The 17,031-nt window shown below is 56.4% G+C and overlaps 2 protein-coding genes across 2 annotated transcripts; one reads left to right on the top strand and one right to left on the bottom strand.

The window, feature by feature from the left end:
* Positions 1-3,694: 3,694 nt before the first annotated feature.
* On the top strand, positions 3,695-14,179 carry NAALADL1 (N-acetylated alpha-linked acidic dipeptidase like 1). The gene is made up of 18 exons (XM_049892430.1): positions 3,695-3,879; positions 3,962-4,134; positions 4,221-4,342; positions 4,728-4,850; positions 6,215-6,498; positions 6,588-6,692; positions 7,377-7,462; positions 7,544-7,663; positions 10,892-10,977; positions 11,060-11,123; positions 11,206-11,273; positions 11,663-11,754; positions 11,834-11,924; positions 12,640-12,721; positions 12,798-12,971; positions 13,046-13,133; positions 13,234-13,326; positions 13,664-14,179. Exons 1-18 carry the CDS (start codon positions 3,695-3,697, stop codon positions 13,848-13,850), a joined length of 2,223 nt encoding a protein of 740 aa, XP_049748387.1. The 3' UTR covers positions 13,851-14,179.
* Positions 14,168-16,700, bottom strand: SAC3D1 (SAC3 domain containing 1). The gene is made up of 2 exons (XM_049892429.1): positions 15,968-16,700; positions 14,168-14,914 (listed from the first exon to the last, which is right to left on the bottom strand). Exons 1-2 carry the CDS (start codon positions 16,539-16,541, stop codon positions 14,412-14,414), a joined length of 1,077 nt encoding a protein of 358 aa, XP_049748386.1. The 5' UTR covers positions 16,542-16,700; the 3' UTR covers positions 14,168-14,411.
* Positions 16,701-17,031: the final 331 nt, after the last annotated feature.

Genomic DNA, 17,031 nt, shown 5'->3' with positions numbered 1-17,031 from the left:
TGGTTAAGTGCTCGACTACTAGCCGGAAGGTTGGCAGTTCGAACCCACCTAGAGGCACCTTGGAAGACAGGCCTGGTGATCTGCTTCTGAAAGGCCAGTCTTGGAAACCCCATGGAGCACGGTTCTGCTCTGCACATAGGAGGTCTCCATGAGTCAGAAGAGACTCCATTGCTCCACAGAAACAACAAATCAACAAGATACAGGCATCCGCATGGTCCTATTTGAACCTGTTTCTTCCAAAAGCCTCCAGCACCTCAGCCTGGAAAACGAAGTGTGGTTACATTAAGACCACTTGGCTGCAGAAATCAAGTCTATTACAGAGCCCCCTCCCCAAACACCTCTGAACCACAGAAGTGCTTACCGATGTCCCACACACATCCTGGCCACGGTTTTGCAGCCCAGGGCCTTGGAATTGCTGCTGTCCTGGGTTCAGCTGTACTAGCAGTGCAGGAGCCCGGCCAGCAGTCCCTTGGAAGGGGAGGTCCTGCACCAAGGCTGCGTGGGCCCCAAGGCACTACGAGGTCTTTTAATTCACACACACGCACACATACACGTTCCCCCAGAACTGCTTGTCAAAGTGGGCTACTAGAGAGGCCGTGAGCTGTGTCCAGCTCTCCTGGCCCCCTGTCATCAGGCCCTGTGTCTCGGTGGTACCGGTTCTCTGGCTGATGATTATGTGATCCCAGTGGACCTACCCAGCTCAGACCTGGCTTCAGGCCCAGCAGACGCAGGTCTGGGTGCCTGGGCTCCCAGCACTCTCCGTCATGCCACTCCAGCTGCTCTTGAAAAGGCCCGTTTCCTCCAAGCTGCTAAAGCCTCCAAGTGGAGGAGCAAGCAGGACTAAGAGATGTTTTTCAAGGTGGGAGAAATCAATGGGAGCGTGCAGGCAGGTGGACATGATCCCCTCAAGACAAAAGTGGAGTAGGAGAGAGCGGGGACCTTGCTGGAGCCACGTTCCTAAGTAGTTGAGGGGCTGAGCTCCAGTGCACAGGGGCAGAGGTGGGCCTGAGATGGGGTATGGGCCGTTCACCCACAGTAACTGGAGAGAGGGATGAGGAGGTGGGCAGGGGCTGGCTTTCTCAGTGAAACAGGAAGCAGAGAGAAAAAAATACCCAAACCTGTTGCGGCAGAGTCATAGCAACCCCACAGGACAGAGTAAAACTGCCCCCAGAGGGTTTTCAAGGCTGTAATCTTTACAGGAGCAGATTGCCAGGTCTTTCTCCCGTGGAGCAGCTGGTGGGTTCGAACCGCTGACCTTTCGGTTAGCAGCTGAGTACTTAACCACTGTGCCACCCGGGCTCCTTGAAAAGGGAGAAGAGGGTCTGAAATAGTTGTCTAGGAGCATGGGAGAGAGTGGGCCAGGGAAAGATAGTGGAGTGCCAGGCAGTACTGGGGACCTGTTTGTGGTTTGTGATCACAAACGGAAAGTGAGACCAGCCAGGTCACATGACTCTCCAGGCAAATCCAGGTGCCAGGCAGGTGCAGGCACAGAGGAGGTGGACAGTCAGATGTAACCAGGTAAATGTGACCAAAGCAGAGTCAAGGGAGTTGAAAGGGTTTGCAAGAGGGAGGTGAGGGCCTCTGGAAAGGAGGGGGCACCAGCCGATTGGTGGCCCTGCAGAGACCAAGGAACTACTGGAGTCAGTGTAAACTGGAAAGGTAGAAGGTGGTCACACCCTTTAGCCACCTTAGGTGAGTTCCATCCCCACATTCACACTAAAAGTTCAGGGAGGGATCACACCACTGCCACCACTCTGCCCAACTGAGATGGGGAAGGAAATTGATCGCGTTTGTGTCTGGTTCCTCCAGCAGTGTAGACACCATCTGACTCCAACAGCCTGTGCCAATTTCTTGTGTCTCACACCCTCTCAGACATGAGCCGCACTCACAGAGGAGTCACCCACTCAGATGTCACCACTTCTTGCTCAGGAGTTGCGGCTAAATCATTCCAGGAGGGGGTGGGGCTCAGCTTATCGGCTGGCCTTGGCATCCCACTGCCGACCTGGTGGCGACTGTCCTCCTGTGTCCTCACAGGAATGTGGGCTGTCCCTGCACTGATGGGCTTCTGATAAGATCCAAGGTCATATTCTGGGCACTGATAATCATCTGGCCAAGAAGGGCAGCTTCCTGGTGCCCCTCCCTGAAGTCACTGATCACACTACACCCCCTTCCACCCCAATCCTCCCACGCTCACCCTCCAACCAGCAGCACAGAGGAGATGGGCATGGGGTGGGGGACAGGTGGTGCTAGCAAAATGGGACTGTGAGCAGGAAGGACGCCGGCTCTGAGAGGCAGTCTATGAAATCACACACGCACCATGTACACACGCACAGTCCACCACGGCCCAGCTCCCCCAGCTCTTCAGGCATCTTTGGGCCAGCCAAATGGGCTATAAACTGTCTGGTCAGATCAGAGTCCCAAGGTAGGATGGCCATGGCAGATGGGGAGAGCCCTGGAGAACCTCTCAGTCACGAGATCTGGACGAGGCCCAGTACTTGGAGATGCCCTCGGGGTCTCACTTTCTCTCTCCACTTTTGCCCATGCTGGGCTCTCTGCATGGATGCCTGCTCTCCGTGCTGAATGCCTGCTCATCTCAGATGTCCCCCCAGACAGAATTCCTCATCCTCCCCACTGGGGGCACTCTGGTCCTCTTCTATAGGGGCACTTATCACTTCACTCAACTCAAAGCCTGTCTGTCTGCCCTGTTGGGCTTGAGTTTCTGGTAACCTTTGCTTTCCCAGGATCTAGCACGGACCTGGCATAGAGCTGCAGGAAAGAATGGCGCCTGCATGTATAAGTGAAGGAGTAAACAAATGTATAGATGGACAGGTGAGTGAATGGATGGGTGAGTGAATTCTACACAGGACCAGGGGATGGAGAAGGAAGTCACTTTGCCAAGGAAGCATGGGCTTTTCCCACTGTCCTCTGTAACAGCTTCCCTTTCCAAGAGTCCCACCTTCTCCCATAAGTGAGACCCCTTAAGGATAATACAGAGAATTCTTTGGGTCTTTCTTCTTTTAGCTTTCAGTTTTGAGATTTAGGGGTCAGGTGAAGGAGGGGTGACTAAAATCTACTGAACCCCCACTATATGCCAGACACTGGGCTAGACGTTGTTACAGATGCTATCTTGTTTAATGACAACACCGCAACATTTTTTTGAAGTAGGTTCTATTAACCACATTTTACAACTAAGAAAATAGGTTCAGAGAGCCTAAGTGAATTGCCTAAGGCCACAGAGATTACATCAAGAAAGGATGGAATTAGGGCTCAAAACCTGCTTAGGCAGGCAGGGCTGATGAAATGACACCAAAGGGGACAAAGGCGGTGATGGTGGCAGAGGCTCACCCGTCTCTGGACACAGAAGCTCAGAGGTCCAGGTCTGGCGTGGCCTCTGTCCTACTGGGAGACCCTGGGTGAGACTTTCCTTACCCGCTGGGCCTTACTGTCCCTGTGTGGACGTAATGCCCTCGGAGGTCCTTTCTGGGTGAGTGATGTGGAAACTGAGGCAGATGTGAACAGATGCTGCCCGCTGCCCTCACGTGGAGCTACTTCCAGCTTCAGGATGGTCCGCACTTTCCCTGCCAGCTGAGGGACAAAGGGCAGTGCCACCCACGGGGTAATGGTTAACAAGCTTGATATCCTATCTATAAGGAGCTTCAGTCAGGGCCACCCTAGTCGGCCGAGACTCCGTAGGATGCAGTGGGCAAAGGTGCTGGGGGTGGGGGTAGGGGCTGCTGCCTTCTTGGGGCTAGGGATCATCCTGGGCCACTTAGCCATCCCCAAAGGGGCCGACCCACTGGTCTCCCAGGACCTGGACCTGGAGGTCCTGAACAGTGTCATGGGACAGCTGGAGGCCAGCAGAATCCAGGAGAACCTGAGGTGAGAGACCTGTCTGGCCTCCCCTGTTTGCCAGAGGCCCCTCCCTGATGCTGACCCTGTCCCTCCCTCTGCCCACCTGCAGAGAACTCTCCCGGGAACCACACCTGGCCTCCAGTGCCCGCGACGAGGCCCTGGTCCAGCTGCTGCTGCAGCGCTGGAGGGACGAGACGTCGGGCCTGGACGCGGCTGAGACCACCACGTACGAGGTGCTGCTGTCCTTCCCCAGCCAGGAGCAGCCTAACCTTGTGACTGTGGGTGAGGTCCTGCCCAGGCTTGGAACTGCCTGTGGGGAGGGGGTGGGGGGCTGCCGGGCCAGCCCTGACACTGCCCACCCCTCACAGTGGACCCCAACGGGAATGTCGTCTTCTCCTGCCGCCAGAGAGAGGAAAATCTGACCGGGGAGCAGGGGGGACCCGATGTGGTGCCACCCTATGCTGCTTATGCTCCCCCTGGGACCCCGCAGGTGGGCCGGAATACCCTCTCCCCTCTGTCATGGCCCAGCTTCCCCTGGCTCCCCCACCCAGCCTCCCAACGCTGCCCCAGGGGCATCAAGGAAAAGTGTCTCAACTGGGGCTCAGCATTCAGAATGACTTGCCTCTACACTCCCTCACTACTTGTTTTCTCCATCACTTAGTCATTCAACAAACACTAACAGCTCCTGCTCAAGGCCAGGCCTGATACAGGCACCTGGACACAGAAGAAATTGGGTGTGACTGCCCTCAGGGAGCTTTACAAGCTTGGGGGAGAATCTAAGCCCTTCATCCTACCACCCAGCCTTCCCTCTCTCCTCGCCCCGCCCTGTCCTTCCCTGGGCCCGCTCTGAGGATCACTTTTCCCCTTGGGCATAGGGCCGCCTCGTCTATGCCAACCGGGGCTCAGAAGAAGACTTTAAGGAGCTATGGACTCAAGGCATCGAGCTCAATGGCACCATTGCCCTGACCCGCTATGGAGGTGTAGGGCGTGGGGCGAAGGTGAGCACCAGCCCTTAATGCAGGGGGCCTGGGTGGGGGAGAGAGGCTGGCCATGGAGAAGGAAGGGGGAGGGTAAGGAGCAGTGTTGAGTGGTGGGCTGCACCCTGGGCTGGGGGTGGGGGGACAAGTACAGAAAAGCTGAACTCTGAGTTCCTGGGTGGTACAAACAGTTAAGTTCTTGGCTGCTAACCAAAAGGTTGGAGGTCTGAGTTCATCCAACAGTGCCTTGGAAGAAAGGCCTGGTGATCTGAAAAATTAGCCATTGAAAGCTCTATGAAGCAGGACTACTCTGACACACATGGGTTCACTGTGAGCCAGGATCCACTTGACGGCGATTGGTATTCATGTTGTACCACTGATTGGTATTCGTGTTGTGCCACTGACTTGCTCTGTGACCTTGGGTGCCTTCCCTAACCTCTCTGATCTTTAGGAAATAAGGGGATTGGGCTACGTCTTCCTGTGAAGTAGTTTTTTTGAATATTCAACTGAAATCCCTCCTGTTGCCCCTTCTGCTTTTTTTCAATTAAAAATTTAGACTAGGTCTTACATGTCTATGGTTCAAAAAAAAAATTTTTTTTTTTTTTTAAATATAAAATGGTTTGTTGTTGTTGGGTGCTGTTGAGTCAAGTCCAGCTCCTAAAGACCTCATGTGACGAAGCAGAACTACCCCACAGGGTTTTCTTGGGTGTAATCTTTACCGAAGCAGATTGCCAGGACTTTATCTCTCGGAGCCTCTGGTTGAGTCCCTGTCAGCTTGCAGTTGTGCCAACAGGGCTTCTTATAAAAAGGTATAAAACCAAGCCCAACCTGTTGTCACCGAGTCAATTGCTGCTCATAGCGACCCTACAGAACAGAGCAGAACTGCCCCCAGAGTGTTTCCAAGGAGCGACTGGTGGATTTGAACTGGTGACCTTTTGGCTAGCAGCCTTAACACTTAACCACCGTGCCACCAGGGCTCCGTAAAAAGGTATAGCATGAGAAAAAAATCTTCCTCTAGACACATTTTTCAAAGAGGTAACAAGTTTTATTATTTATGGGATATCTACCCAGAGTGTTCTTATGGGATAAGCACATGCAAATATGCCCTTATCTCCTCCCCCTTTTCATGTCAATGTTGCGTGCTAGGCCCACTGTTCTGAGCCACACACCTGTCACTTCATGCAGCTGCTGCTGGGTGGTGTCCACGGTCTAACCAGGCCCACTGGCACACATCTGGCTTGTTAAAAGTCTTTGCTGTTACAAAGCAGTTTGGCAATACACGCCTTGCGCAAATGCCATCTTGCCTGGGAAGATAGCGCTGTCCCTAGGAGGGAGGAAGAGGAGCAAGAAGTCCATCCAGCCCCGGCCTCCTCTGCCCCCTGCAGGCAGTGAACGCCGCCAGTTACGGGGTGGCAGGGGTACTAGTGTACACGGACCCTGCTGACATCAACGATGGCCAGAGCTTGCCCAACGAGACCTTCCCCCACTCGTGGGGCCTGCCTCCCTCGGGGGTGGAGCGAGGCTCCTACTTTGAATACTTTGGAGACCCCCTGACTCCCTACCTTCCGGCCACCCACTCCTCCTTCCGCCTGGACCCTGCCTCTGCCTCTGGATTTCCCCCAATTCCCTCCCAGCCCATTGGCTTCGAGGATGCGAAAGTCCTGCTCTGGTGAGCTTGTGCCCTGGGGGCCCCTCCTAGCCCCAATAGCCCCAAACTTTAACCCCCACACCCGCTCTGAAGGGCCCCCTTCTCCCCAGTAACCTCCGGGGAAACTTGGCACCGGATACCTGGCAGGGAGCCCTGGGCTGTGACTACAGATTGGGGCCCGGCTTCCGGCCTGATGGGGAATTCCAAGCAGACAGGTGAGTGGGCCCCACCTCTCCAGCTGTTCCCCACTTCCCCAGCTCTCCTCTCCTCTTGTTATCCTCCTCCCACCCTGGGCTTTCCCTCTTCCCACTTCATGGCCTGGCCTTTCCATTTCTTTTCTCTTGCATCCCCTCCCCCCACCCAAAAAAACAATGCCTTTTTTTTGTGTGTGTGGGGCCCCTCCCCGGGCCTACCCCACCTCATCTCCCATAGCCACACCTTCCCCTTTCTTGAACACCCCAAGCTCAGTCCTGCACCAGGGCCTCTGCACTTGCTGTTCCCTCTGCTGGGAACACTCTTCCCTGCGCTCGCTCCTGCCTGGCCTGGCCCCCTGGCTTCCCTCTCTACAGTGTCCCCTGGGTGCCAGGGTCCTCTTGCACATCAGCTTGTTAGTGACTCCCAGGCCCTTTTCTCCTCCTGCACTTGTTCACTTCCTCCTGGGCCTGGTCCACAGCTGCCTCATTCTTTGCCCAGGGACTAGTATGGCGCACACTAAGTGCCCAATAAATATTTACTGAGTGAGTGAATGAATGAATGAATGAATGAAAAGGAGAGTTGGAATCAGAAGACCTGGGCTCTAGGCTCGCTGCCACTCCTTTCCCTCTCTGGCCTCAGTTTCTCCTGGGTTGGGTGAGGGAGAGTGCAGGGCCAGACCCTTGACACGCCCCCCACTTCCCCAGCCAGGTAAACATGAGTGTGTACAACCATCTGGAGCTTCGGAACTCCTCCAATGTCCTCGGGATCATCCGCGGGGCTGTGGAGCCTGGTGAGCACCCCTCGCTGCTCTGACCCCTTCCCCACCCTCCGTCTTCCCTGATTCTCTGACCCTCCACTCCTCCTCGGCCAGACCGCTATGTGCTGTATGGAAACCACCGGGACAGCTGGGTGCACGGGGCTGTGGATCCCAGCAGCGGCACCGCTGTCCTTCTGGAGCTCTCCCGCGTCCTGGGGACCCTGCTGAAGAGGGGTGAGCCCCGCCCCCAGTCCAGGGCCTCTCCCCCTTGTGTCTTTCTTGAGCCCGTGGGCACCCTGTCCTGCCTCCTCTCTCATTCTTCCGGGCCTACTTGTGCCAAGCCTGACGGGCCCAGGGGGGCAGAGAGGCATGACCACCAGCCTTAGCCTGAGTAGCCCTGTGTGGGACAGGGAATGGACTGTGGGCTGAGTCCTGGAGCCAAGCCCGGGCGCCTCAGTCACCAAGCCAATGCCCAGCCTCTGTCCTCGGGGAACTGCAGCCCAGCTGGGGACAACAGACAATCACAAACTCAACAAATAATGTCTCGTGTGCTACTATGTGCCAGGCCAGTTCCAGGCACCAGAGATCCCACAGTGGACACCCCAGAGTCCCTGCATCACAACTGTGACACGTTCTATAAAGAAAAAAATATCTAAGGTGCTAGCCACCTCCGGGAAGGCCTCTGCGGAGACAGCAGCTGAGCGCTTCAGGGAAGGATGGGAGGAAGTTCTGGGTGTGGGAAGGACAGTGCAGCTGGGAAGGAGGCCGGTGTGGACCGACGAGGGGGCAGAGCAGGCAGGTCTGGAGTTTGGAGTTTGCCCTGAGGGCAGCGAGAAGCCACTTAGTTTTCTATTGATGCTGTAACCAATTACCACAAATTTAGTGTCTTCAAACAACAAAAACTTACTATCTTACAGTAGTTCAGGTTAGAAGTCCAATGCGAGTCTCAGGGGACTAAAATCAAGGTGTCAGCAGGGCTGCCTTCCTTTCCAAAAGCTCTGGGGAGAATCTGTTTCCTTGCCCTTTCCAGCTTCCGGTCCACCGGGTTCTTTGGCTCACCACGGCCCCTTCCTCCGTCTTCAGAGCCAGCAGTGTCATCTCTCGGTGCCTATCCTCTGCAGTCACAGCTCCCCCTGACTGTGACTCCTTTTTCCTCCCTCTTCCACATTAGGGACCCTTACATTGGGACCCACCTGGATAATCCAGGATAGCCTCCCTATTTAAGGTCAGCCGGTTAGAAACCCCAATTACATCTGCAACCTTAAGTCCTCTTTGCCATGTAACCTAACATTCTGAGCCTCCAGGGACTAAGACATGGACATCCTGGGGGGCTATTATCCTGCCTGCTACACTGGTGAAGGGTTTTAATCAGGAGAGTGAGAGGAAAAAGTCCAAATTTTAAAGGCTGCCAAGTAGGGAAGGGGATGGGGAGGCAGGGCCTGTGTGAAAGGACTAGTCAAGGGTCATTGCCATCGTCCAGGCCAGGAGGGACTGTGGGGCTTGGGCTGGGGCCCATGGGGAGGGTCTGAGTGGCCTTGGCATCTGTTGGCTAGGAAGGGGAGGGAGAGAGGGAGTGCAGGGCTCGCGGATTTCCAATTTCCAGTCTGAGCCCTTTGGTATACCGAAGTGCTGTTTATGAGGGAAAAAAATGGGGTCAGAGAGGCCAGGTCTAGGGGGAGGAACATGAATTTGGTTCCTCACCTATTGATTTTGAGGTGTAAAAAAGGTGCTAGGCTCCAGGTCAGAAAAGAGGTTTGAGATACAAACTGGGGAGCTGATGACATGAATGGTACATGAAACCACACGTGTGGTTGAGATCTACTGAAAGGGTCTTGGTCAGGGCAGGATGGGCAGTCAGCCCGCAGAGGGGCTGGGCTTTTGACTTTACCCTTTGGTAATGCTGGGATTAATCTTATTTAAAAAAAAAAAAAAAAACTTATTTTGAAGTAATTTCACAATTACAAAAGAGTTGCAAAAACAATACAAAGAATCCACATATACCTTCCATCTAGATGCTCTAGATGAATTGTTTTACCAAATTTGCTTTTTCCCTATCTATCTATCTATACACTTCTGAAAGATCTGAAATTGCAGAAGAGCTGCCCCTTTACCCTGAAACACACCACTGTGTATTTCCTAAAAATAAGGACATTTTCTTTCATAACCACAGTACAACGATCAAAGTCAGGAAATTAAACAATTTTGTCAATTATTCCAATAATGATCTTTATAGCAATAGAGAAAAAAAAAAAAAAAATCTGGACGGGGATTGAATCCAGGGCCACACATTGCATGTCTCCTCAGTCTCCTTCAATCTGTAATGGGTCTTCAGCCATTGTCATTCCCAGTCCCGACGTTATCTTGTAGAAGAATTTCAGTTTGTGTGACATTTCCGTGATTAGATTCAGTTTATGCATCTTTGGCAGGAATAAGTGTGGGAATTTGTAATTGTATGTAATCATTTAATAGTTAAAAAAATATATTTAAAACAAAAGTATGCGGAACGGTCAAGGAGACCAAGTTGCAGCCAGAGGTGGGAGTGAAACCAGGAGCACTGCACTTTGGAGGGTGAGGGTGGAGACTGGAGGAGGTGGGAGCAGTTGGATCCAGCTGTGAGAGGCAAGCCAGGACCCACTGAGACCTCCAGGAGGTGGCTGGTGACCATGGCAAGAGCAGTGTCAGCACAGACAGGAGAAGGAAGCCGGGCTGCAGGATGCTATGAGAGGCGGTGTGGGTTGGTGGTCAGGCCTGGAGACGCTAGAAACATGCCTAGTTGTGAGCTCTGGCCCTCCTGCTTAGCAGCTGTGTGACGCTCGGCAAGTTATTTAACTTGGCCTGTTTCCTCAACTGTAAAATGGAGACAAGAATAGTACCTCTCTCCAGGGGATGTTGTGAGGATTGACTTAATATGGGTAATGCCATAAGGCGCCCATTATTATCAACCCCTGAAGAGAGTTACGGGTGAGGTTTGCCTAGGCTGCGTGGAGGGCAGTGGGGTGGAGGATCAGGAGTCCCCGCAGAGCTTAGGGGCAGAGAAGAGGGGAGGCAGGGTGTTCTGCAGAAGGGAGGCTGGTGTTGGGGGTAGTGTTGTTTGTGTGTGGTGGGGTCACAGCAGAGGAGGGAGGCTAGAAAAAAGGACAGAGGCCTGGCTCAGTCACTGGCTGCCCCGCCCTCACAGTCCTCCCCTCCTCACCACACCCAGATCTTCCCCCTAAGCCACTCCAGGACCAATCTTCCCCCTGAGCCACACCGGGATCGGGGGGACCCTGCCCTCCAGCCTTTATCCCCATCTAGGCACCTGGCTGAAACCCTGGTGTTGTAGTGGTTAAGTGCTATGGTTGCTAACCAAAAGGTTGGCAGTTCAAATCCACCAGGTGCTCCTTGGAAACTCTATGAGGCAGTTCTACTCTGTCCTATAAGGTCACTAGGAGTCGAGTCCAATGGCAATGGGTTTGGTTTTAGGCACCTGGCGTCCCCGCAGATCAATTGTCTTAGCCAGCTGGGGGGCCGAGGAGTTTGGGCTCATCGGCTCCACGGAATTCACGGAGGTGAGTGAGCCACGCAGTGCGGGGGTCGAAGGGGGATCCCGGGGCAGGGGGTTGGGGCTGATGTGGCTGCTTCCACCATTAGGAGTTCTTCAGCAAGCTGCAGGAGCGCACCGTGGCCTACATCAACGTGGACATCTCGGTGTTTGGTATGGGGGCCCAGAATGGCGGCAGCTGGAGGAGTAAAGCAAGGGACTGGGCCCGAATAGTTTTTCTCTGCTCCTCCCACAGCCAACGCAAGCCTGAGGGTGCAAGGGACACCTCCAGTCCAGAGCGTCGTCTTCTCTTCCACAAAACAGGTGGAAAGGGCCAGGGCTAAGGCAGGCTGGGGCGGGGCTAGATGGGCGGGCGGCACCGGGGCCTTTCCAGAGGGGCTGGGGCTGAACTGGTAAGGCGCCCTGGCGGTGCAGTGGTTAAGCGCTCGGCTGCTAACCAAAAGGTGGGGGGGTTCCAATCCAGCCACTGCTCCGCGGGGAAAAAGATAAGGCAGTCTACTTCTGTAAAGATGTACAACCCTGGAAACCCTATGGGACCGTTCTACTCTGCCCCATAGGGTCCCTGAGTCATTATGGGCTGTTTGGCAATGGGTTTGGGGCTGGACTGAGGAAACACTGGAGTGGGCCTTGTAGTTGGGGGTGAGGCAGGGTGCCATGGGCCCCCACCATAGGCTGGACTCTGCTCTGGCCAGATCCCCGCCCCGGGCCGTGGAGGCCTCAGCATCTATGACAACTGGGTCCAGCACTTCAACCGCAGCAGCTCGGTGTACGGCCTGGTCCCCAGGTGAGCCTGGGGCTGGGAAAGGGGCCGCGGGCATGCTGCCGGCCGGGCACCCTCCAACCCAACTCTTTCCTTTCTGCAGCTTGGGCACTCTGGGTGCTGGCAGCGACTACGCACCCTTCCTTCACTTTCTAGGCATCACCTCCATGGACATCGCCTACACCTATGACCGGGTGAGCGTGCATCCCTCCATCCCCCGCCCCATACCACCCCCCTGATGCAGACTGAATCCAGTTCCATCACTCAGTGGCTGTGTTACCCCAGCCAAGTTTCTTAACCTCTCTGAGCATGTTTATGCCCATCTATGTTATTTTATCAAGTTTAAGATAGCACTGGTTATAAGCTGGACCATTATTTTATGCACTATTCTGCAAAAAGCTGCCAATTACTTGCAGGATGACACTCCGTGTAAGAAGATCCTGATTTCAGAGATTACATGTGAAAAACTATGTATCTCAGAATTGCTGAAATAATGGTATAAGACAAGGATAACTTAGAGCACTGGGGTGAGGGTGAAATGAGGTAAGGGAGGCAGGGTGCCTAGCCAGCGTCTCCGTTCCCAACTCCTTCACCCTTCCTGGCCACACAGCTCCTGGGTGTGGACCTGGGATCTGAAGCCCCTTGTCTGACTCCAAAGCCCAGGCTCTATGTGAAACTGGCACTTGGCCCAGCTCTGCCATTCATTAGCTGTGTGATGTCAGACAACTTACTTACCCCCTCTGAACCTGTTTCTTCCTCTTTCTTCCTCTGTGAAGCGCAAATTCCAGAACCTACCCCATGGATGTGCAGGATTTAACTCAATAATGTCCATACGTTGTAGCTCACTGTAGGTACGCCTCCTACCACTGCCCATCCCAAGCACATGCCCTCTGGGCCTTATTCCCCCAGAGCAAGACCTCAGCCCGGATCTACCCCACCTACCACACAGCCTTCGACACCTTTGATTATGTGGACAAGTTCGTGGACCCTGGTGAGAAGGGAGGCAAGGGGCCTCCTGGGGTTGGAGGAGCATGTGCTGAGCCCTGACCTTGTCCCCTGCCCTGCAGGTTTCAGCTGCCACCGGGCCGTGGCCCAGACAGCAGGGAGCGTGCTGCTCCGGCTCAGTGACAGCCTCTTCCTGCCTCTCAACATCAGCGACTACACCGAGACCCTTCGCGCCTTCCTGCAGGCTGCCGAGCAGGACCTCGGGGCCCTGCTAGGGCAGCACAGCATCAGCCTGGGTATGGACCCCCCTCACACGGAGGCGAGGGAAGCCATACACCCCCAGGCCTAAGCTGCTGGCTGTTCCCCACAGGGCCCCTGGTGAGTGCAGTCGAGAGGTTTGAGGAGGCAGCTGCAGCTCTGAGCCAACGTGTGTTGGCACTGCAGGAGAGCAGCCCCGAGTGAGCAAGGGCAGCGGGTGGGTGTCGGGAAGGGGGCCGTCCAGGGTAGGGCACCCTGGCTGCTGGCTCCAGGGTGACTGGCAGGACCCACCTTCCCCAGCCCCCTGCAGGTCCGGATGCTTAATGACCAACTGATGCTCTTGGAACGGACCTTTCTGAACCCACGAGCCTTCCCAGAGGAACGCTACTACAGGTGAGCCTGTCCCAAAGCCCCTGGGAAGTACCTGGGTAGGGCAATGGCCAGTAGAGTCAGACAAGGGAGGGGAAGGAGAATGTCAGAACTGCTCTGGACTTCAGAGCATGCCCAGCCTCTTGGAACAGCTGGAGAACTGGAGGCTCCCCATGAGCTGAGACTAGAAGCTACTTCTTCTCTTGCCTCCACTGCTGTAACCACCCCAGCTTTCAGACACAGGTGGTGGTGGTGGGGTGCTTTGCACCTAGCTGGGCACAGGAGCCGAGCCTGTTTCAGGCTAAGGCATCCCTTTTTCCTGGCCCCCACTGGCCCTGATCCTCCCCGTTTCTCCTATTAGCCATGTGCTCTGGGCACCCCGCACGGGAAGCGTAGCCACATTTCCGGGTCTGGCCAATGCCTACTCCAGGGCCAGGGACACAGCCCCCGGATCTGCAGCCTGGGCTGAAGTGCAGAATCAGCTCAGCATTGTGGTGGCAGCCCTGGAGGGTGCTACAGCCACCCTGAGGCCTGTGACTGACCTCTGACCCCAGCCCTCTTTGCTCAGCTCCCCTCTGCCACCCTTTGTCCAACCCCCGCCCCCTGCAAGCCTTCCTGGGTTATGTCCACCTCTTCCCTGAAGCCAGAAGTGGGCATGACTCTAGGATGCTCGCAAGCTCAAGGCAGGTTGTAGAGACCCAAGGGGATCGACAAGCCCTGGATGAAAGCCTCCTGCATCCTGACTCTTAGGTGGCAGAGGGTGGAGGCCGGGAAACAGAGAAAATGGGGAATGGCAAACCCACCAGCTGCCCTCCATGCTGGGTGGGTGACGGTGGGACACATGATGCCAACCCAGAGATCACCAAAGGCACCCCTTATGGACCAGTGGGGAAACTGAGGCCCAGAATGCCTAGGGACTTGCCCAGCCTGGTCCTCTTCCCCCATGCCCTTAGCATGTCTCAACTTTCTCCTGCCCACCTCCAAATAAATCAAGCTTAGCTATTGGTCCTGATATAACAAGTCCCTTTTATTGTCCAAGAATCACGCCGGTAAAGAATCCTAAGTGCTCTGCCCCATTCCTGGGGCTCTGGGGACTGCACGGCCCTTCCTCATGCTTCGGACTCAGGTCTGTCCACTACCTCATCTTCCTCCTCTGCCATGATGACCTCCTCCAGGGTGCGCCCCCGAAGTTTGCTGTCCACCAACAGCTGGCAGGCCCCTGGACAGAGTAGCTCCTCCTCCCTGTAGAGACCCCTCAGGAACACAACTCCCTCCTCCCCATCCAAAGGCAGCCCGTGTGCCTGGCATAGGTCCCGTGCCTCCTCGGGTCCATCCAGGGCCAGCAGGTGCACCAGGAAGCCCAGGGGCAAGGTCTGGCCCTTGGGGGTGCTCAGGGCGCGAGCAAGGCGGGCCAGGGCTCTGCGGCGGGCACGGGCCACGTGGCCACACACGGCGCAGCTTGGCAGGTAGGACAAGGTCCGGAGCAGTCGGAACAGACGGGCAGTGTTGCCCTCACGAAAGGCAGAGTCGACGGCCAGGGCTGTATGCAGGGGCGGGCAGGCACGCAGGGTGGCGGGCAGCTGCAGAATCTCGTGCAAAGCCTCCACAGAGCCTAGGAGGGTGGAAGCTGGGATAAGGTTGCTGGGACTTCCCTGGATCAAGCCCAGCAAATCCTAAACCATCAAATCCTCAGCCACACCCATATCCTCTGGCCCTAGGGTGGTCTCCACCCTAGTCCTGCTTACCTTCGGCTCTGGCCAGGCCCACTCCTCATAGGCCACGTCCCTGGGCCAAGCCCACTCTCCCTCCTTACTCTGAGAGGCAAGATTCAGCCATCAACCCCTTCCTGAGCCATATCTTTATGGGATGGCAGAAGTTACAGAGCTTCCTCAACAGGCTAGATCCTTATACCATCGAAGAGCATAGTGTTTACAGATGGGGGACGGTGAGGCCCAGGTAACTGAACGACCTGCCTCGGACTGTCCTAAAGTTGGTACATAGTGGAGCCTGTCCCCCAAATCCAAGTTTCTGACTTCGTATCTAGCCCTCTCCCCGCTGCCCTGGTTGCCAGGCACCCCAAAGATCTGGGAGCTAGCACTTCCATGCCTTCCCCTGTTGGCCTAGGACGGCCATTCCTTCGAGGAGCCTACCTCCCAGGAGAGTCACGGACGTGGGAACCTTGGGCCATTGTTGTAAACTGGGGCTTCTGACCCAGCAGTGGGCTGTGAAGCCAACAGTACTTTATTACAATTAGATGGAATAGAATCTATTAGAACGCACCACCTGCAGAAAGGATCTAATGTCTACAAACTTCTGTCTCAGGTATGTTTGTCGGCATCTATGTATGTCCTTTGCCCCTCTACAAGACTGAGCGGAAGTAGACATTAAATATTTAAAAAACACTAGCTAGGGCAACTTCCCTATTCCAATACCTCCCCGTCCACTTTTATTACCGAGAAAACCGAGACCCCGAGAAGGGAAGGGGCAGGCCCGAGGCCACCCACTGGGGCTCAGGGATCTTGTGCTCTGGGAACGCACATTCACCAGATGCCTCCAATTTTTCCCGGGAAGGAGCTAATGGCTCCTCCTTCCTTCCCCGGCATCCACTGTCCTCACGGAGGGCCCCAGTCCCTGAGCTCTGCCCCTCCGCCGGTCCCCGACTCACCCAGGTTATAAAGCAGAAAGAGGCCCTGGAAGGCGGCCTGGCGGGGGTGCGGCCCGGCGCCCCGCGCGTAGCAGCGCCGCAGCGAACCGAAGCCCTCCTGCACCTGGGCCTGCAGCAGCCCCGGGTCCACAGCCCCGCGCGCCGCGTCGGGCCCGAGCCGCGCCACCACGGCCAGCAGCGTGGCCAGCGCCGTCTCCAACACCACGGCCGCCTCGGCGTCGCCCGCGCTCTGCAAGGCCAGGTCCAGCCGCACGGCGCGCAGCCGGTCCGCCACGAAGCTGGCCACCTCGGCGCGGGACGCGTCGGCGCGCTCGGCCACCTCGCCGGCCAGGTAGCGCACCGCGGCCAGGAGCACGCGCGGGGGCCGCAGCTGGCTCGGCGGGGGCCGGGGCTTGCCGGCGGCTGGCCGGCTGTACTCCTTCACGGCGCGCTGCGGATCGGCCCGGGGCTGGTCCCCGCGGCACCCCGGCACCACCTCGAAGCGGTGCAGGCGGCGCTCCTTTTCCCGCTGGGCGCGCTCAGCGGCCGGGCACATGTCCGGGCACGTGCCCACGGGCAGCTCGCAGCCGGGCATGGGTGGGCTGCGGGGAAAGGGCCGACACTCAGCATCCCGGGGCCTGCGGCGACCACTCGCCCCATTCTGCGGGCCGGCACGCCGGGCCAGCGGAGACGTAGGGCGGGCGGTGCCCAGCTAGGCCCGCCTCCCGCACGCGTCCCCGCCTACCGCCGTCCTCCCTGCGGGTCCCGTGATCGCCCACAGCCTCAAGCTGGCTTCCCGAGATGCACTGCGTTGTAGTCCAGTACCCTCACTGCCGTTCCGCGCGCTCAAGCCCCACCAACGCCCCCCATCATGCACCGCGCGCAACCTGGTGATTCCCCTGTAGAGCTTTTAGCTCCGTCGTAAGGACAGCCACTCCCATGATGCACTGGTTTGTAGTTTCTTCCGCAACCAATCGCTTCATAGGTGGGGCGGGACAGGGGTGGGGCCACACCCTCCCAGCCCTTCTTGTTCCCGCCCTTCGAGGCGTCCGTTTTTGGTCTTGGACCTCGCAGAGGCGGGTGCT

This window comes from Elephas maximus, chromosome 7 (genome assembly GCF_024166365.1).
Source record: "Elephas maximus indicus isolate mEleMax1 chromosome 7, mEleMax1 primary haplotype, whole genome shotgun sequence".
In the NCBI taxonomy this organism is placed as follows: domain Eukaryota; kingdom Metazoa; phylum Chordata; class Mammalia; order Proboscidea; family Elephantidae; genus Elephas; species Elephas maximus.
Note: the sequence above shows the minus strand (reverse complement) of the source record. Positions and strands in the feature narration are given on the sequence as shown.